The sequence below is a fragment of the Drosophila erecta genome, unplaced genomic scaffold, assembly GCF_003286155.1.
Source record: "Drosophila erecta strain 14021-0224.00,06,07 unplaced genomic scaffold, DereRS2 tig00000000-arrow-pilon, whole genome shotgun sequence".
Classification (NCBI taxonomy): domain Eukaryota; kingdom Metazoa; phylum Arthropoda; class Insecta; order Diptera; family Drosophilidae; genus Drosophila; species Drosophila erecta.
The window spans coordinates 16,667,720-16,689,171 of NW_020825194.1; the positions used below are offsets into that span (position 1 = coordinate 16,667,720).

The window sequence follows — 21,452 nt, forward strand, 5'->3', positions numbered from 1 at the left end:
TTTTTTTTTCGCCCAAATCGCCATGGCTCGATTGCCAATGACTTTGCCCGGCTACCACTGCCAGCCACTATAATCCACACCTTGGCTTTATGGCCAATAATTTTGCAGGCAACAAGAACATGAACCGGAAACATAACAAATCATAAATTAAACCCTCGTTAAGCGAACTTATTGCCATTGCTGGTCGACGGAGAGGTCTCGCCCATGCGCCATAACTGGCCAACTGAGACTCTTGGCCAAAACCCTCCACTTCCCTTCCCGAATAGCGTCGTCGGCATCGTCATCGGGCCCAAGGAGTCTGAATTCTGGGCTGTTCTGCTCCGGTCCGGAGTAATTTGCTTCATCTTTATGCCTTTCAGTGCGTGGCTGAGTTTTATTTTATGTTACTACTTGTTTAAATTATATTGCGCTATTAAGCGAATTTAATGAAAACGCTGCAAGGCCTCGAGAAAAAGAGGCAGTTATAGGTTTTCAGATTTTGTTCCCCCCCCCCCCCCCCCCCCCCCCTTTTTCTGGACTCCAACCTTGTTAGGTGTAAAAAAAGCAAAGCCCGGCAAATCGAACGTGTTCAGGCTGATGGTGATGATGAGACTGGTGATGATGGGTCTGGCGAGGATTGCCGTGGATCTGGGCCGGGACTGGCCAATTGTTTCGGCCTGGTCGAGCAGCAAAAAAAGAACGCGATAAAGATAAAAATCCCGGGGACAATCAGTGGACATGCCGCACAAATTGCGCTTAATCCATTGGCATTTCATTATTAAGCAATTTCGCAGCAAACAGCACACAAAAACCGAAAATCCGTTCAAGCGCTCGGGGCAATTTAAATTTTTATGCAATTTGTACAAAAATGCTGTTATTCTTGCGCAAAAGTAGCATAATTATTTCCGAGAAACGGTCGCAGGCAGAAAAGACAACGAACCGAAAAAAGCGCGCTTGTCAACCAAAATCATTGCGGACGACACATTATCCTCACGGCAAAACGATGCTAATCCATCACGAACCCTCAAGATCAAGCCTCGGGGCTTTCAGCCAGAGTCCACTGAGTACACTGAGCAAAAGTCTCTGGAAAACACACACTAAAAGGCCGTCGTAAATATTTATTTTGATAGGACCGTGTTATTATGTACGTCGACAGTCTCCATGTATGTGCATACAAATTTTTTTAAGGGAAATTTAAAAATCTAACACTCACTCGAGCTACCCTTTTTCCCGCAGTGCACATTCAGCAGACGAAATGTCACTTAAGCATGTGAATGGCCGGGGAGAATCAGAATCGAGATCCGCGAACGGATTCCTTTCGCTGGGCTAACCAAGTGCGATCTGGGATCAGAGTTCGGTTATGAGATCAGAACAAAAGAGCTCCCACTGCAAACGAGGCCGTTGGAACAAACCCCAGAGCCAAATCACGACGCACAGTCTGGCAAGACGATTGTCGATCCTCGATGCTCGATGCTCGATGGTCGATGGTCGATGGTCGATCGGTGAATTATGCGCGACATCATTTTAAATCGTTGTACCAACGTCAAAGCTAAACACCGATCAGATCAGGTCAGCCAAAAGGAGGGCTTACACAAAAAATAAGTCAGTCAGAATCGGTGGCAGACCCAGAGCCGATCACCAGCCAGATCCCTTGTCCAGAACCAGAACCAGAACCATTGTCTTTGGGTAGCAGCCGCCCTAATTGATGCAGCACGGCCATAAATTTTGATCGGCCAACGATCCCCAGCCTGCTCCCCTTGCAGCTGCAGAGGGTCCAGAGATTGCCATGAATACATCAACAAGAATAGCCCCCTTTTATTTCGCTCAAATCCACGTCATTCGCTTGGTCGCAATCTGTACCAGAAACGTCCTCGTGCTCCTCCGATTCCTCAGATCCTGTATTCGCGACTTTGGAACTGGCGAAGGAGAAGGAGTACTCCACTTCGCGATGCTGATCGGGCTTGTAGTACATCCCAAGGTCTCCGATAACCAGCTCTCGCTTGGCCACTGCGACGGGATCATCCATAAACAATATAGTTTGCCTCAGATAGGTGCGAGGTCTCTTAGGACCTGTGGAAAACAAGAGTCTAAACTTTCCCTTCGGTCGGCAGAATCCTATATCTGAATAGAGAACCACGGCTCCAAGTGGACTGTCCGTCAAGCCACGTAGCCTAAAAGGGACCCTGAAGCTCTCATCATTTATGTGGGCTGTGAGGAGATCGATGGTTTTCAGAAGGTACTTTTCAGTTATCATCTGTTCCTTGGGAACGTAATCCTCCATCAGGGATACGGGTTCTCTGACCATATAGCTGCGACCAGGATAATCCGTCTGGGGAAGGATATTCACTTCGATGGAGTCTCGCGGATGCTGCGCGATTCCGCAGAGAAAAAGATGAGCCACATTGGGTATGATGAGACCACCTTTAACCAGCCACTTTTCTCGGGCATATATCACCTCCTTGAAGAGCGATTCCACAAAAATAGAGTGGCTGTGGAGTGAACAATTATATTTTCAATTTAGTTGATAAGTGAAAGTCAAAACTACTTACCCTACCCACTCGGACACTATTATATCCACCTTCTTCAGACCGCTGGGCAGGACTATCTCGTGGATATCACCCTCGACAAACTCGAAGATATCCTCCTTCTCAGTGTTGCTAAAAGCTTTCCTAACAAACTCAGCACTTTCCATATTGCCCAGGGCCATGACTTTGATGGCACCCGCTTCCACGCTCATCAGACTGAGTAATCCACTGCGACAGCCCACGTCTATGACTATCTGTTGAAAATCTGGCATATGTAAATAAATTCTTGCAGAATATACTTATCTTCACCTTATCCTTGAAAAATCTTTCGTATCGCCTGAAAACCCATTCGTACGCTCTGGTGGATACGACATCGTTCAACATGCTTTTCGCCATTGCCCTGAGAAGGTTCTTCTCCAGATCCATGTTGGAGTTATTCAAGATTTCTATTTCATATTATAACTCGTTCTACGTGTCAAACTTTGACAAACTTCAATTGGTTACTTTAATTGGTAAGTAAGACGTATGAATTAGTCCATAAAATACATTCTATATAAATTCTTTTATTAAATGTAGCTTGGTAAGTGAAATCTTTTTAAATTGGAAATTGTACCCCATATTATCCTGGTTTCACATTTCACGCTCCAATCAGCCGCCATAAATTCCGAATAGATTATCGCCCGGCATTTCTCACAGCTCCCAGCCCTTATCGCCATCCAAGTGACGCCAATTAGTTATGAGCCAATTGTGGGATCGGACCTTCTTATCAGCGGGAGCAGCGACAGGATACTCCGCGCTCCAAATCTGGGCACCGGGCTAAGCTGTCTAACGAGTCTCTAATTTATAGGTGACTTGGTGTGCAGTGTCCCGCTCCGTTGACAAATGCCAGCAATTTGATACCCAAGCAACACGAACGAGGAGGAGTAGGACCTGGTCATGGGGGGATACAAATTGAAATGTTTTCTGGGCCTACACTGGCTGGTTGGCTGGTTGGCTGGCTGACTGGCTGACTGGCTGACTGGCGAGGATCGGATCGGATCCATCTGGGTGCTGTTTTTTCTGGGACTTTGTTAATGCGCCCAGCGGGATGTCCACCGAAATCTCCGGCGGGGGATGCGAACAAGTGTTGACCGAAAATCAAAGATCGCTGGCTCATTTGTGGCGCTTTTGTGCGCGCTAGATAAGCAATATTTTATAATCATGTCCAATAATGGTGTGCATATTAATTTCATGGGCGCATAAAGCCACTTTATGGCCTTTTAAGAACTGCCATTAACAAAGCCCGGTCCGTGCACAAACACAAAACGAGCTGACAAGAGATTTTTTGGGCAACCTCTCGAGATTGGGAAGACCTCGAGCATCGAAAAACGAGACGAGACAATGCAAATGGCTAAAATAGTAAATAGAGTTATAAACGCATAAAAGGCGTTCATTGTGGGCCCACGGCGTTGGCTTTCACAAATTTATACGAGGGGCCATCAATTAATTAGAGGCGGAGAGGGACACATTTTCACATTCTGCCCTCGGCAATGACCTGGCTTTGAAATTAATTTGTTAGAAAAGTCGTTAACATTTCGGCTGTCCACTTTCTAAGCCTCGCCGTGGATTGATTGTCCACTGAAAGAAAAAAACCCAACCCTTGGGCAATTGGAGGCCCTCGATTAACGACCCATTTTATGGTTCAACATTTTTATATTTCTAAATTCCAAGTGGATTCCAAGTTCAACTCGCTGAGCAGAAGCACTTGAAGCTCTCCACTCGCGTTCTATCGCCACGGAAGCTGATGTGCAGGTCAATGTTCATGCAGCGACCATCTTCTCCAGTGGGCGTCATGGCCAGCACTCCGCGCACCCGATCCTTGGTCCTCACATACAGTGGATCGTCCAGATGGAGCACCGTCTGCTCCCAGTGGGTCCATGGCGAATGCGGCGAGGTGGACAGGGTGACGGCTTCTTCCGAGTTGCCCGCCGGAAACCGCACATCAAAATAGAGGACCAGCATATTGATAATTCCAGTTCGCTTGACTTTCAACTGAAAGTTCGATCGAAAGTCCACTGGCAGATTGGGGGCCACAGTCAGGTGGGTGGAGTGTATGAAGCACTCGTCGGTTAGCAGCTGCTGGATGGGCACACACTCCACCAAGGGCTCCTGGGAGAATGGCTTCCTCACACAGCTCATATCGATGCCCTCCACGTTGCGCCAAAAGTTGAGATTGGCCAGCCGATGCGGATCATGGGCTCCGATTACCCAGAGGTTTCCAGCGCTGGGCAGGATTAGCCCACCACGGGTAAGCCACTTATCCCGGGCAAACAGCACGGAGTTTATCATGGCCTCCATATAGAGAGCATTTCTGATAGTGTAAGAAACCAGTCCCTTAAAAGCACCATTAAGAAGGTAATACACCTTACCCCATCCACTCGGAGATTATGATGTCCACCTTCTCAATGCCGTCGGGCAGCTCCACCTGCTCCACCAATCCCTTGACCACCTTCACCACATCCTCCTTCTGATTGTCCCTTACTATTTCCTCGGCTATATCCGCTATGTCGGTGCTTTCCACGGCTAGAACTTTGCTGGCTCCGGCTTCGGCGGCAAAAAGGGATAGTATGCCCGTGCCACAGCCCACATCCAAGACGATCTTGTCCCGGAACAGCTCCCGGCTCTGGAGGATGGCATCGCGAAAAGCCTCCGTGCGTACCGAGTCCCTCAGCATGTTCATGTGGGTCTCCAAGCGCGAATAGGATTGGAAATAGTCGCTGTCCTTGCCCTCCCGGAAGGGCAATCTTTGGTTCGCCGTAATCAAAGCGTTCCAAGACATTTTCAGGACTGTACAGTTCCAACCGATTTTCTCAAGTTGAATAAATATTTCAGTTTTGACAGGACTGACAGATAGAAATTAGTAAGATTTGACTGAAACATCCTGATTGCCATCCTGAAATTGTATTTTATTATTATTTGAAATAACTCGCAATATAAAGAAAGTACAAGGGAGAAAGCTATTTATGTAACTAAAGTAAAATATCTCTGTAGTGAGTAAATAGAAGAAAAGATCCGAGTGTTCAGAAATTCCCCCACATTTGGTCACAAAAAGATCTATAAAAATTGGGAATAACCACCATAAACTGACGAACAATACTACGTCATTCTATCGCCATTATTAGCATCTGAATGGCCGAAGCCAGATAAATCAAAATTTTGCATTTAATGGTCCCATTAAAATCGACCAAAAAACCGCCCCACTCAAAAGTCCGTGAAAGAAATGTGCCGCCAACACCTTAACACCAGGCCATAACTCGCTTAATCCGCCCAGCCCCGAATTTATTTTTATGGCCAAAACTTAATGATTCCCCCTGCCCCCGCTCCACCATCGACCACTTTCACTGTGAGCGGCCAAAATTGTGCAACTTGTGGCGAACGGTAAACAAAAATTGTTGAAATTGAAGGCGGAAAAATGCCCGTCATAATTTTTCAAGTGTCATAAAAATATCTCCATAAGCGGACGCAGCTATTAAATGAGCTCATTAATCAATTTAGTCACAGAGCAACAATAAAAAGGAGCACACACGACAATCGAGCATAATAAACTATCATTTTTAATGTTGCTAAATTTTATGCTAATTTGCCATTTCTGGCGTTCCATAATTAGGTTCGCTCCTCCGGCGGGGGGTCGTTTCGAATTTGTTGGATCTGCGATTGCGTTTGGCCAACAACCGGCCAACAATCGCTGCTATTTGTTTTGGACGGTTTTAAAAACCTATAAAACTTTTGGCACAAATCAATTAAAAAGCGACGTAAGTTTCCATTAGTGTGCCTGTGTTCGCTGTTCCCAATGAGAATGCCACCCACTGAGGCGATTAAAATGCGACGTTGCTTTGCATATTGAATCGATGCCGATGATGTCTTCTCTCTTGCCAACTTGGAGCCCTTCCATCGCGTATTACCAAATGTTCGACATGGGCCAATTATGCGAGCTGTGGGTGACGAGGTGACCCACCTCGATGGTCGATTTTCACCTGCTGACCCACAAGCCAAAAGCCATAAAATCCATTTTATGAGCTTTACTCAATCGAAATTTTAGATCAGGCGGGCGCTTTAAATGGATTTAATTATATTTTTCTATGTAATAAAATGGAACTTTATTGGTATTCATCCAATATAAAATGATATTTAACAAAAAAAGTTTTCAAGAGTAAGTCTTACACTAATTTCTTTTAGTTTCAATAATTACTTTACAGATTTTTATTATTATTTGTGTGTTCCGAAATATTACTATATGAGTCAATAATTGTCTTTAATATCCAGACCGACTAGTATCTTTAATAATGTAAATAAATTTAAATATTTATTCAAAATTGTCTCCCATCTCAAAACCCTATTAACTCAAAGTCATCCATGTGACTCCTGGTTCATATAACCCAAATTTCTTTTCCAATCTGACGGCAAGTCAAATTGTAACCACAGCTGAAGGGCAATCAAGGGTGGCTGAAAATGATCGGGGAGGGTCGATTGTAATCAACCACTTCATCAAAAACAAATAATAACATGTGCTCCCTGAATGCTCAACAAGCTCGACACCAAAATGATTCAAAAACAGGGGTTGATCTGGCCTATCATAATCGTTTTAATAGAGTGAGAACACTAGTCAAACAAAAGGCTAGGGATTCCATATTGCTATTCAAAGGATATGAAGTCACTGCACTTCATAGGCCTGAAATCTTGAACCCCTGTTGTGCTGTCGAGTGTAGCTTTCATATGCTCAATCAGTCATCGATTAACGCGCGATTCCAATCCTCCCATTCCGTCCCAATTTCAGATTCCCAACCACTTTCGGGTGTTAACGATGAGGCAATTTGATTTTAACGGATCTGCCAATAATATCGAGTCCCAACCTCTCCCCCTTCACACCCTTCTCTACCAAATAAATGCCTGGCGAAAAAAAAATAAATTAATTGCTGGTTGTGCAAAAGTTTGATTGATGCACTTGGCTTGGCAAGGGAATAAATAACATTTCTGACACATGGGAATTTTAATTAGAATGCCTTTGTTTCGGACCTCGAACTGCCGACCTGGCCAGGCCAGACCTTTCCAGACCGACTGGCTGATGAAGTCGTTTCGATAAAATGCAAAAATTGCTCACCACCCCGCGTCATTTCCTTTGCCAGGCCTTCTGTTTCTTTATTTTGTTGGTCTAAAATAACAGTGCTGCCGCTATCTATCTCTAAGTAAAAAAACAAAATTTGGATACAACTTGTAAATTCAATTTACTTCGAAAAGTCTTAAGTTGAATAGTATACTCAACTTAAATCTTTACGGTTTATGGTTTCAAAAAGGACTTAAAGGATTTTTCGTAAGACAGAAATTTATTATTTAAAAGAGTATTTACAAAGATGTAGATTGAAAACATGTTAAATTTTAAAAGATAATGTCAAGGATATATTTCACTCTTCTTAGAAGTTCCTGTAGAAATTTGTGTATAAAATGCTGTTTCCCTAGATTAAAATAAAGCCAACGAATAAAGCCATGAAAGCCAAGCCGCCAACACCGATATGCGAATGGCTTGCCAATTAGCGCCCCCTGGCACCCAAGTGGACTCACGATTTCCGAGCGGCTGATAAATTAGCGAAATTTTAATTTGATTTCCTTCACAAATTTCCGCCGAACTGGGCATGGATGTGGACTGGATGGCCAACCGGGTGTCGGAGTGTCTGGCCAAGTGGACACAGAAGCCGAGGCAGCAAATAAACTAAGTGAATTTATGGCCCCAGGGCAGGAGCGGCACACGTGTGCGACATGCCCACACATTGACACCTACCAATAACCAACTATCAAGTACCAGCCATCCAATAACCGCCTAACCACACACTCCGTACTCCACACTCCACACTCCGCACTCCACACTCCAATAGGGCTGCAGGTCCCTGGGCGCGTTTTGGATCAGATCGCCTTGGTTCGGTTCGGTTTGGTTTGGTTGGGTTTTTTGTTTATGCTGGGCAGGCACAAACGAGCTGACAATGCCCCATGTCAGGGCGACGGTACGTGCGGCCAAACAAATTACAGGGAAATTGCGTCACCTGCAGGAATTTCCACTCGGCATTGTCAAATGCCATCAGAAATCGTTGGACATGTTGTAACATTAATTTGACATTTTACGGCCCAGGACAGGGATTGTCGGCAATGAGGTATGCATGTTCAGGCCAAGGAGCACCCCATCCCAGACCTCCATATGCATATCGCATGGAGGACTACTTAACAATCTGGTCCAGACCGCAGAGCAGCGCAGGACAACGATTAACCCCCCAGCAGACAGCTGTCGAACGGAGCAAGGATGCTGGAGCCACCAAGGGATCTTGCAGCGGCACCTCTGGCACTCGGAAAAATATGATGCATATGATATGATTAAAAACGCAGTCTATGAAGGTATTTCAGTCTTCTGAAATCAATCTTCTTTGATTGATCAGAGCATTTGATATTAATATAATATAAATATCGCATTGCAATAAATCGAACGATAAGAAATTACCCCATCTACCCCACCCTCATTTCCCTCAGTGCACATCCAGCTTCGGATGCAGCTCCTGGCGTTTCGCTCGGCCAGCTGGTGCAATCTGTTGGAGCAGCGAAAAGGCATTTCTGGCATTAAAAGAAATTGATGCGGTCGGGAAATCTCATTGCCGGGTTAGTGAATCTGATTTGTGGTCATCGGTCGTCCTCTCGTTAACCCAGATTCGGATTCCCGTGCTTGGTTCTACAGATGCCAGGCTGCTGCTGCGATTAATTTGCTGCGGTGGCGATAATTTGTTAATCGAAGCATCCTCATCGCAGCTTGCACTCCGTCCAGAAAGTTCTGGTAATCCTCTCGCAACTCCTGCTCCTGCTCATGGCCCTCCTCCTCTTCCAGTTGCTGCATTGTCCAATTAAATCTGCCGAAAGTAGGGTGGGAATCTGTTGATGTTGATTCTGCTGCCCGGCTTGTTGGTTTAACGGCCGGCGTTCTTTTACGACGGCATTTAGCTAAACTATCCAGCAAACACCACTGGGGAGACTCATCCCTGGGGTGGCTGCCTTGATGGGTGAGCTCCCCATGCTGATGGTGCAGCATTTAATGCGGAAACGTGTCCCGAGTCGAGCTTCGATTAGCGACTAGCCTGGATGATGTGAGGTCAGCAGTGGAGGCTCACGCAACAACCATTATGGCCAGAGGCACGCCCACGCCTTCTTAATGGCCCGCCAATTCGTAAGATCCGTTTCGGTTAAGTCAAATCATGCTGCGTCCTAAAAAGGGAGTTCTTAAATTTCCATTACTTCGATTTTGCTCATCTACCTTAAACAACTCAAGTTGATGTTTATAAGCTTTAATTTCGGTTGAAAACAAAATATTGAGTTTAATTTCGATAAATCTGAGTACGTTTGGATTAATTATAATATTAGCCTTTGTTAATTGCTGATAACATTTAAAAACAAGATAGAATGCCGACGGACAGTCGGACATGGCCAGATTGACTCGGCTATTGATCCTGACCAAGAATATATATACTTTACGTTTCCTTCTGTCTGTTATATACTTTTCAACTAATCTAGTATACCCTTTTACTTCACGAGTAACGGGTATAAAAACTTACAAATTATAAATTTGTATTTTATCCGTAATTAACATGTTGCATAAGTTATCAACTTGTGTATCCAGAGTCAAATTTACTACAATAATCAATTTTATATATCGAAGAAATCAATGTATTTAAGGCTTTGTCAAAACTCTTTTTACGTCTTTGTATGTTAAGAAAATAAAATGTGTGGTACATAGTTCCCATCTAACGTTAAAGATTTAGTTTATAAATGGTCAGTAATTAATTCATAAGGGTGCGACATAATTTGAACATAATTAGGACATTTCACTTACTTTCTTTAATCTAGGCATGTTTCAGTAGGATGTATGCGAAAAAATTATTTTGTAGTAGTTTGTAGAACGCATCTCTTTACATTTATATTAGCGATGGCGTTGGCAGGACATATCAATGGGCGTATCCATATAGTAAATCTCCTCCACTTTCAGCTCCTCCAGATCTTGAGCCTCTTCCTTACGTGTGTAATCTTCAATGTCCTCGAGCATTTTCATTAGATCATCCACCTGCTTGAGCAAATCTTTTGAAATAATCTCCTGCAAATTGCAGTCCTCTTTCTTAGTATTCACACTTTGCAACTGGGGCTTTGAATGCTCCAGGAACTCCGTTGAGTCCTGCTGTTCTGGAACCTGTTCCACTAACTGAGATTTTGCCTGCTTCAACTGATCTTTTGGAACTGACATCTTTGATTTCCGATTGGCACGCTTTTCCAGCGTATCTAATTTCTTCGATTTCAGAGAAACTAACTCAGCCATCGAGTAATACGGTTCGGAGACCTGCTTCTTCAGCACCATCGACTGTGATGCTTCCTGTTCCTCTAGTTGACAATCTAAAGCAGGCTCCTCTGAATCCGGCTCATTCATCTGATTGCTGAAGACCTGCTCCAATGAATTTACCTCCTCATCCTGATCCACCGCAACCTGTTCGTTGGCATCATGCTCCTGCTGTAGGTTGCTTCCATCTTCGGTAACCATGTACTCCAGTTCCAGGTCCTCGGCGTCGACGCAATCGCCGTTTTCCACAGCCAACTGCTGGTAGTACCCGAAATCCTCGTCGGGATTTGCGAATGCTTGGCGGGCGTGCATCATGGCGCCCCGGAAAGTTGGATTGCAGTTGTATCCCTTCGCCCGGATCACTCCCAATCGACGCTGGTTCTTCTCGAAGTCGACAACTTCGTTGCGAGGCACTTTGGCGTAATTGCAGGTTCCGTAGAAGTACACATTGTATGCCGTAGCACCGACGCGGTTCAGGATGCGGGCTGGCCAGGCGCGATACCCGCGCACCTTAGCGAACACAAAGTCGCCGATCGTGAAAATAGGCATCCTGGCACGTCGGCGTCCCATGTTTTCCATTCAAATTTGCTTATTTTGCAGGAAAATCGGTTTGGCCAGCGCTTCTTTTCAAAGTTCTGGAATGTGAAGAAGAAGATCGTTTTCCTGGAATTAAAACAGTGCTGCCAGATCGAGGCATGGCTGTGCGCCAAAGTTCGTGGCAGTGTTGACTAACGCGAATGCTAAGATATTTAACTTATTTTTATATTTTATGTATTTTTTATGAATAAAGTAAACTTAATATGATAATATTGTAAAGAAAAAATACAGACTATAAAAATATGCGCTAATATCTGTTTAAGAATCCAGATTATTGAAAGTGGATATTGATTAAAAAAAAAGGCATAAATATAAAACAAATAAATTTTCATAAAAGTAATCCCCATTTTGATCCATGTTTGATTGTATTTAAAGAACCCACCCATTCCGAATGGCAAGAGAATTTGGGTCATTTTGGTGGGCGGGCAATGTTTCCTTAATGAGCAAACAGCATTTGCATTAATGGTCATTTGCGTAGAAATTTGCACAACACGCTACCTGCACTCGGATTTCAGCTTATTTATTCTGCGCCTCTGTGCGTGTGCAGTTCTGTTTTGAATTTTCGCTCACGTTCGCCGTATTATGCGCAAATTGGCTTTTTAAATTGTCGACTTGTTTAAGCTAAACGCAGATACACTTTATGGCCATGTTCCGTGCTGCATTTTAAGCCATGCGAAATTACCCACTAAGACCTGCCACTCGCCCTCCATTCGCTTAACTCAATTATAATAATTTTAATTTAGCACAGGCATGGTCTATAAAATGGCAAAATTGCATTATTTACCAGGCGTAATTACAACAATATTTATATGCTAATGAGCCCGTCACTTTGCCATAACGATGGGAAATTAACCAGGCCAAAGTTCTGGGAAATGGTTGCTTCTCGTGGCCAACCATTTTTATTCTAGGGTATTCCGCGGCTGTTCCGCCGACCTCGGCGGACTGTCAGTGCTCAAAGCTCAGAATTCAATTGGAAAATGCAATTTACGATCCGGCCACGAGACCCACAACACTAATACCCCACAGCCCATTTCCTCACCCCGAGTTTTCCTGCATTTTCCTGCGCATTAAGCCAGCTGAAGGCGGCAGGGTGCGAGGGGGGGCATAAGCTACGCATGTAATTTGTAAGTAATTTTTTCAACTATCATCGCACCAGACAAGCGACAGCCAATGCGTCGACGACCACGCACTTTTTACACAGTGAAAAATATGATTTAAATCTTAATAAAAATTAAGTAAAAAATTATACAAATAACTAGAATAGTTATTTCCAATTCAAATTGTTATCTTGTTTGCATATTATACATATCTTCTTTAAACAAGTGATGCTTTCTTTTTGTGTAAGCCCGAAATGCATTAGAATTACAGCTGATTGAAGGAATGGGAAAGCCAGGCCAACGGGCACAAGCCAACGCGTTAAGTTGAAGAAATTAAGTAACGAAAGCATCGAATAGGATTGGGAATAGGAATGGGCGCGAGAATGGGGCATGGGGAACGGCAATGGCAATGGCCATGGCCAACGACGTGCAGGCATAAATTATGAATCATTTGGACGCTTCCTTATGACACCAAAAGGCCAGAAGAAGCCACCTAGCCAGGTTTTTATAGTTGGATTGAAAGCATTGGGAGTGGAGAGTGATTAACAAAATACGAGTATGGGCGACTAACAAGTATTTATGCTACCATCTGCAACTCGGCTGGTTCCATTTTATTGGCATCATTGACTGGAAATTGGCCAGATTGTTTGCCTTATGTTTAGCCAAATGCTAATTGAAATGTCTGCATTGTGGCGGCGATTTCCCACTGCACTCCACTTCAATTCAATGGGCGTGTCCCTCTTTAAATGGCCACGGTGGACATGGGACATGTAATCAAAACTGGGGAAATCGGGCAATGCCATCAGGTTCAGCTCATCAACAGGTTTTTCAGGAGGAAAGGCATTGGGGCTAATGAATGGCTCCGTTCGCTAATTGTGCCCCACGAGAACGGGTTAAACGGGAACATGGGAGGGCAATCAAAATCAGTTAAGTTGTAACCAGATGAACTTAACTAGGAAATAAAATCACACCTATGTTTTGAAAGGTGTGCAGCCAGTAAAATATACAACCGATATCTTAATGGCAGCTTGCTCTTATCTCAGCTAAGATGTTTTGAAACTGCTTCTTGCTACCATTGACTTAGCTATTCAAATCAAACAAATTGATTGAGGAATCTATGATCTCACATATACCTCAGCAATTAAATACATTTTCCATTTAAATATGTCGCATGAATATTTCTGTGCAATGATTTGTATAACAAAAGTTTTCGTATTGGAAAAACTCCACCTTTCAACTTCCCCGCAAGGCACCGCAGAACAAAAGACAAAAGACTTAAGACACGAACTCGACCACCAGAGGCCCATTTCCTGCAACACTCGCACATCGCACATCGCACATCGATTATTTGCATAATTCGCAAGAGCCCAAGTCAATTAAGTGGCTCTCTAATTAAGTGATTAAAACGCACGCTCAAACGCCGTGGAACAGAAGCGAGGAAAATTGTGAAAATATGCAAGTTCATAAAACAAGCCGCACGCCTCAGCAGCCGGCAGTTGAGTCCACACCCGCAATTTCATATGGAAAGAAACCAAAAGGCAGAGGGGCTTTGCAGTTTTTCCAGGAACAAACGCGCTTTTGCATTTTAATGCGCCACAAATGAGGCGGTGAGGCGAACCAGGCCATATGGACAAATGTGAATGTGAATATGGGCGATTGGGGTGTGAGTTGAGCTGAATACACGCACACACGCCGTCTTGTTTCTAGCTAATAAATGTTTTTTTAATGAATAAATCACTCGGCGATAAAGATCTGCTTAATAACGTTCATTTAAAGAAGCGAAAACAAAACACACAACCAACAACGGCGCGAAGAAAGCCAAGCTGAACGGAAAACCAAACAAAATCCATCCGAAAGCCAGCACCAATGAGTTGGTTTTGAATTCAGACACTTAACTCTTTTAACCCAATAGAGAAACTTTGAATGATTACGCCCAGCAACGCAACGATTTCCAGCAAGAAAGAGAAATTCCCCCAAAGACTATTTGCCAACAGATTGCGCAGCTAAGTAATGCACTTGCTGAGGTGCAAATGAAGTGCGGACATGGTAGAAGCTCTGTTAAGAATATTTTAAACGGCGTTTGCTTATAAGCTATAAGTGGATAAGTACCTCTTCCTAACAACTTTATGATGTGTATTGGGTATATAATAGTAGAGACACGCGTCAATGGTTTTTTGTAATCTGTTTGCCTCACAGATTATTTAATTTGGCTTTTAGAAGGTCCAACTGCAATCTTATGGCCCTTACTATGAACCATCGTCCCAAATGTTCGTCCGCTGCTGTGCACACCCATGGCCTTGTCTGCTGGCTGTCTGCAAGTGCCACAGAATTTATTTCGTACGTCTTCTTCATGTCCATGTCGAGTCCAAGTTGATGGCGAGCACAGCTGAAGTATGCGAATAGCTCAGCTGCGATATGAAAATTAAATTAATAATTCCCTGGTAGTTTTCGTATGCCGGGCACACTCAGACGGACTCGCTACCTGGGAACGTGTTCTCGGAGTTGTCCAGTGGGGCAATCATCAATGTCAATTAAATGTTAAAATGTTGGAGGCCACTTTGGGGAGTTCGAGCAGGATGCAGATGACTGGACTGCAGTTCCTGGATTCCAAGCAGATGAAGCCGTCTCCAAAATGCAATCCTCCGATCGCCCACTCGAAGGAGTTGATCCCAAGCCAAACATCACTCCATCTCCCACTCCGCCCCGCTGGACATAAATCTACGCCTCCAAATCTACATATTAACGCCGGAGATGGGGCCACTCAATGCCAGCGGACAGCGCCAACGATCACTTACTTTATGATCACTTGAAAACCAATCAAGCACAATAAATAATCGCACTGCAGCAGGGACAAGCTGCGATACTGAAAATCGCCTCGCATCCAGAAAAGATGCACAGATAGCCAGTCGGGCAGGCAAACTGCAGGACTGCGACTCACTCGTACACATTAAATTATATTCACACTTTGGCCCCCAGAAAATGAAATGGTTTTAAATACGGAGGAAAGCCAAACAAGACGGAGATCGCACTGGGGATCAGCAAACAGCTCCAGACGGACCACAAGGCACTCAGAAAAATTTGCAGGCTTTGCTGACTGGAAATACCAGAAAATTTGCAGAACATTTTTAATCAAATATAGCATATTTTTCCATGAAATAGTTGACTTATGCCACTCTTAAAGAATGCTGTTTGAAGACAAATATGTACGTGGAAATTCCTTCTTTTTTTTTTTTTATTCTCAGTGCAGAAGGCAGGATGCGCTATGGCCAGACAGTTGGACACTTGGACGCCAAAAGAGGCGGGACCGAGGTTGCAGAGGACTCCTGACCACAAGACCTGGGTCTGAAGACATCTCTCCCTGGGCCAGGCTACATTTGTGTTGCTTTTTCACTTTTTTTAGTTCCTGCCCCATGCCTCCGACTCTGTGGGTCGCTTATCATCATAACAATAATGTTAAAGTGGCAAAATGGCAAACTATGCGCAAAATGCATAAAATTTATAGCCAACTGGACCGGGCACTGGCAAAACAGATTTGAATTTGTATTTGTATTCGTTATTGTTATTGTATCTGTATCTGTATTATAGGCCCATGTTTTTTGCCAACTTCACGCTTCCGCTCTTGTACGGATCGGCGGTCAAAAGTGGGACCCAAGCCGAACACGATCACAATGGGACACATGCGGTGGCAGGAGCCGATTCTCTTGTGCTGGCCATTGGATCAGCGGATCGGCTTCTGTGGGGGACACCTGGGTACATGGATACATGGGTACTTGGGTATCCTCAATGGGAGATGCAAATGCAGGGTGAATGGTCGCGTGCTGTCTCGCATCCTGACATTTTTTGGGCAGCTATTTTTCAAAGATTTTTCATATACATGAATGCATAAATGCAACAAAATCATTTACAAATTCCACAATAATAGTTACCTATCAAGTAGGCATTTGCGCACTTGTGTAACCCAAAAGTAGATTATAGCCCATTTGCAAAGCGCTTTCGAAATTAATTATGTTTTGCCCGACCTGCCCAATCGCTTTCACCATTATTTCTACAATGGCCTTCCGCAGATTAATGCCGGTTCAATAGCTTTCGCATAGATCTATATTTGCCCGGGGGATACGGTGTATAATTGGTCATCTGGGAGCCACTCCCTTCGCATGCTTGGTCAAATGTAAACAATTAAGTGGCCAATGCAAATATGAATGAGATTTCCCCACAAGCCAATTACTCAAGGCCCGAACCGCTGGGAAAACGAGGAAGTGAGCTGCCAATGAGCGTAAAAAGGCAAACACCTTGAGCGCATAAATTAAACCGCATCGACAGGTCGGAAAAACTCGGAAGGAGCTGCAGTGGAGTGGAGTGGAACTATTTCGGATCCAATCCAGTTTGTGGCTGCGGGCTGGCACACCGAAGATGGCCAAAGTCGAGGAAGTGGCTAGAATGGCCAGAATCCGCGTGTGAGTGGGCGCTGCCAATTGAGCCAATTGAAAGGCCACAACGCGTATACGCCCCGTTGCACTCGACTGGCCATAACGACGCCTTTATGAACGGATAAGTCGCTTTTTGTTTTATGCTATTCTACCCTCACTCCCCCATTAAATCGTATAAACCGCTAGACTAACTAATGAAGCGCACACGCATAACTTAATACCAACCATTCGACATTTGTCGAGCTTGTTGTGGCATTTCGTATTAATAAAACATCCAAGACAATCAGCCGAGCAGCGCACAAAAGAGCCAACTAATTTTTGGAAGCGTTCAAAACTCGTTTTTAACACCTCAGGGGTGGAGCCTTCCGTCGGTGCGAGCGAGACGGAGTATCTGGTGGGAGGGAGAGGGTCAGGGAGTGGACTCACTTGGTGGGGCCATCACAGAAATCAAGTCACAATAATATGTAAATGTTCTCGTGTTTCGAGAGCGTCGAACATTTCGCTGTGGCGATTAATTAAAGACTCATTAAGAATTTGTTCAACTCGGGCGATTAATTAAAAGGCTGTTAAATGTGAAGGGGCGAATACAAAGAGTAACCGGTGATTTAAACAATCTAACTATTGTCCATCAAAAGACTCACAACACAAACTTGACATACAAATTGTAGATTTTTGTTAAATTTACATAAGACTTACCAGCCAACTGTTAAATAATTAAAATATTTAAACAGCTATGTATGACAATTTATATATTACTGTACGTTATTTCTTTGTATATAGGAAAGACAAAATTTGACTCCAACTTTACCTTAAAACTTGGCAACATGATACGGATGTACCGCACTGTAAAAAGGGGGATGACAAATGCCTTCGGTGGAGCTGTTGATAAATGCCCACCAGTTCGGGGGCTGTTTGAAAAATCGTTTGGCCAGAGATCACGCAACGGCCAAATTGAAACGTCACCAGTCGCAAGCGGCCAAGATTGTTATTGTTGGCCGACTGGTGCTGTTTCTCCATGAATATTAACACATTAAAATGGTAAACGTGGTTGAGTGAAAAATTAACCCAAAGCAGCCGAAATGCCGCTGCGGCTGCAGCCTAAATTATGCAAAGTCATCAAGTCAACGTTATCCAAACATCAATGGCCTGCGAGGCCTGGGAAAAAATTAGCATAAGCCCAGCGTTTCGACGGACTGCAGAGGAGCTCCTGCAGCCTGAGGGAGGATACGCACACTCCGGAAAAGGGGGGCTTACATTTTTGAAATTCCTCGTTGGCCAAGGAAATATTTCAATAATTTGTTATTCAATAAGATATATGAGCTTTTCCTTTAAAGGTAGTCGAAATTGGAATTTCGAAGCTTTATTCTAGTCGAAAACGTTTATCTTGAATGCAGAACGTTTTTGGAAACAAATAGTTTTCCTTCTTATAAAATTATTATAATGAATATGCAGCTAAAAAGTTGAGAATTTAAAAATACGTATTTAAATTGGAAACATATCCATATTCCTGGATTACACATTTGTGAAAGAAACTAGTAAATTTGTGGAAGTGCAGGAAGCCCGAGTTAAGGAACAGGGAATGGCCAGGCATCGCAGGAATGCCACATTGATGCAGTCACTTTGATAGCGCGACATTAGCAGCAATTTATATGCAAATGCAGCAGCGCAGGGCAGAGGAGCGAATGGGATGCAACGGCGAGTACCACAAACTGATTGATGGTCTCATTTCAAAAGATGCCAAAGTGCGTGAGCCAGAAAGCAAAAGGCAAGTCAAAGAACAAGGCCTGGAGAGGATTGGGAGCAGCAGTGGGCCATATAGGCCAGCATCATTAATGCGAATCATTAGCAGTGCTCGCTGATAAGATCGGGTGCAAATTATGCGGCAGTCGCAGCTGGAACAAAGCCCTCGAAAAGTCATGGCCTCTGGCTCCTCCCTTCTGGCCATGATTATGATAAACGGCTGCCCAGAGTTTCCCGAGGGGCGGCGAGTGCGTAATTTTTAATTGCCAATTAAAATTGCTCCAATGAAGATGTGAAAGCTGCCCCAAAAGCTAGCGCTCGAAGTCCTTCGGCATTAATTAGGGGATGTCCCGAATTAACCTTATTATAATTATTTGAGGAGTTCACCAGGATTAAAAAGCTTTGTGATTGGCATATCTACATACGAAATGAATTGCTAAAGTAATTTCGATGACTTGCTTGCGGAGAATACTTTGTGTTTAAATACAACTATTATTAATAAATGTGAACAATATTTACAAAATTCTTGAATACATTAAATTGGCATAAACGAAATTAAAATGTGAAGCTTCGAAAAAATAAAATAATTAAATCAATAATGTTACCTCAAGTATTTGAACCACGCGCGTTGTTTCAGTATTTCCCATTTGCAGTATTTAGTATTTACAGAAGTGTGGCCAGCTGATCAGCTTTCCAGTGACTCCAGCGAGGCGTTTTAGTAGTCGAAGAGAAAAACATACTGAACCAGAAGAGCCCACATAAATTCGCAGCTGGAGAAGGAAAAGCCATAGAAGTGTGGAAATGGAAGCCAAATAGGCCGCAGAAAGCAGCAAGCCAGCAGGAACAGGATGAGCGGCGAGGAGCAGGCGAGTCTGCTGCGCGTACTGATCAATTGTGCGGAGAAGGCGGCCAACATAGCCAGGACATGTCGCTCCAACGAGGAGCTCCTGGGACTGCTGGTGCAGGAGAAGAGCGGATCGGAGGCCAACGAGCGGTTCGAGCACGACTTCAAGACCCTGGCCGACGTCCTCATACAGGAGACGATCAAGCACGAGGTGGCATTGCTCTTTCCCGCCATGCAGGATGCCATCCTGGGCGAGGAATCGCCAAATTTCACCAACAAGCTGGGCGAGAGTGTCACCATTGCAGTGGGTGCCACTAAGGAGGACACCGCCTCCTGTCTGCAGGCTGTACTTAGCGGGCACGAGGGTGCTGCTATTGCCCTGGCCACAGAAGTCCACCGGGATGTAAGCTTCAGCAGCGAAAAGCTGGGAGAGATTGCCCAACTGCCGGATGAACTGGATTACGCCAATTTGGGCATCTGGATCGATCCCATTGGTTCGTAGCTCCTTTAACCATTTACAAATCCCCACAGGATATGTTACTCTTCAAAACTACAAAGCACATAGTTCTTCAAATGGTTTTTCTTTACATTCCACCTACTCTTTAGGATTATAATTTATTATATTTATACATCCAGTGAAAACCGTATGAGTAATTCTCCACCGCATTTCTAGTTTTTGTTTATTTATGTGTGCATTCTTTATGTGTGATATCACCATCAGAAGCAACGTCAAACCGACGAGCTAATACACTATTTCGTTATTTAATCTCAATTGTATATACATTTATCTGACTCACCCAAAATCAATATGTTTGTATTTTGCAGACGCTACCGCTGAGTACATTTCGGGCGACACCATGTTCACCGACTTCCCCGGCATCACGTCCACCGGATTGGACTGCGTCACCGTGCTAATTGGCGTCTACGAACGGGACACCGGGGTGCCGGTGATCGGAGTGGTGGCTCAGCCCTTTGGGGAGAAGCTGGAGGAGAACGTGTACAGCTCCTCGATGTTCTGGGGTGTTTGCCTGCCCACGCTAAGGGCCCACAACTGCGATTTCGAGGCGCGCGATGAGAACCGTCGTTTGGGCATCTTCTCCAGCTCGGAGCAGTCCGATATCCTTCAGCGTTTCCTCGATCTGGGCTACGAGTTTGCATTTTCGGCTGGTGCTGGGCATAAGGCCCTGAAGGTGATTACCCACGAGGTGGATGTGTATCTGCTTAGCAAAGGATCCACCTTCAAGTGGGACACTTGTGCTCCACAAGCCATTCTCCGTGCTCTCGGCGGCGATGTACTGGACTATACGGCCAGTGTGGCGGAGCAGAGAGCAGTACCACTAAAGTACCTGATTGAGGATGCTGAAGCTGATGCCGATTGGAAGCGAAATGCAGGTGGTATAATCTCTGTGCGCAATGTCGATGTTGTGGAGGAGCTGCTGGCCAAACTGGCTGAGCAATGAATGTTGTTGTTATTTGTTGTAATCTCATTATTGCTGTTGTAATTGATTCGATGTATGGCTTACAGTGAGTCGCATTCGTAGGGATAGAAACCATTGCATGGAAATTGTTAATAAATGGAACCGGCGAACGTAAAAAATATCCATTGAAACAAGTTTTTGTACAACAAAATACATGGCTGTTGAATTACAAACTGTCCAATTGCCAAAGACCCCAATTATGCGTTTCATTTGCAATTGAAATTAGTATTGTTCTTTTTTCCTAAGACAAGCATTAGTGTGGATATCATTTGCTTTCTTAAGTGTAGTCTACTTATTTGAGTATTTATGTGGCACAAACAATGAATATAAGTAATGTTTTAGGTCTTTTAGTCGACTCACTAATGTGCTTAAA

General features: G+C 44.1%; 5 protein-coding genes across 5 annotated transcripts; 2 read left to right on the forward strand and 3 right to left on the reverse strand.

Moving 5' to 3' along the window:
* Positions 1 to 1,774: 1,774 nt before the first annotated feature.
* On the reverse strand, positions 1,775 to 2,930 carry LOC6553385 (probable protein arginine N-methyltransferase 1.2). The gene is made up of 3 exons (XM_001980166.3): positions 2,814 to 2,930; positions 2,529 to 2,758; positions 1,775 to 2,468 (listed from the first exon to the last, which is right to left on the reverse strand). Exons 1-3 carry the CDS (start codon positions 2,928 to 2,930, stop codon positions 1,775 to 1,777), a joined length of 1,041 nt encoding a protein of 346 aa, XP_001980202.1.
* Positions 2,931 to 4,182: 1,252 nt separating this feature from the next.
* LOC6553384 (protein arginine N-methyltransferase 1) lies at positions 4,183 to 5,367 on the reverse strand. Its single transcript, XM_001980165.3, has 2 exons — positions 4,913 to 5,367; positions 4,183 to 4,854 (listed from the first exon to the last, which is right to left on the reverse strand). The coding sequence occupies exons 1-2, from the start codon at positions 5,320 to 5,322 to the stop codon at positions 4,227 to 4,229; spliced, it is 1,038 nt and encodes a 345-aa protein (XP_001980201.1). The 5' UTR covers positions 5,323 to 5,367; the 3' UTR covers positions 4,183 to 4,226.
* A 3,032-nt stretch (positions 5,368 to 8,399) lies between these two features.
* Positions 8,400 to 8,900, forward strand: LOC6553383. The gene is made up of 2 exons (XM_001980164.3): positions 8,400 to 8,683; positions 8,768 to 8,900. Exons 1-2 carry the CDS (start codon positions 8,523 to 8,525, stop codon positions 8,898 to 8,900), a joined length of 294 nt encoding a protein of 97 aa, XP_001980200.1. The 5' UTR covers positions 8,400 to 8,522.
* A 1,348-nt stretch (positions 8,901 to 10,248) lies between these two features.
* On the reverse strand, positions 10,249 to 11,569 carry LOC6553382 (PC4 and SFRS1-interacting protein). The gene has a single exon (XM_001980163.3). It carries the CDS (start codon positions 11,473 to 11,475, stop codon positions 10,489 to 10,491), a length of 987 nt encoding a protein of 328 aa, XP_001980199.2. The 5' UTR covers positions 11,476 to 11,569; the 3' UTR covers positions 10,249 to 10,488.
* Positions 11,570 to 19,461: 7,892 nt separating this feature from the next.
* LOC6553381 (inositol polyphosphate 1-phosphatase) lies at positions 19,462 to 21,276 on the forward strand. Its single transcript, XM_001980162.3, has 2 exons — positions 19,462 to 20,095; positions 20,427 to 21,276. Exons 1-2 carry the CDS (start codon positions 19,606 to 19,608, stop codon positions 21,059 to 21,061), a joined length of 1,125 nt encoding a protein of 374 aa, XP_001980198.1. The 5' UTR covers positions 19,462 to 19,605; the 3' UTR covers positions 21,062 to 21,276.
* Positions 21,277 to 21,452: the final 176 nt, after the last annotated feature.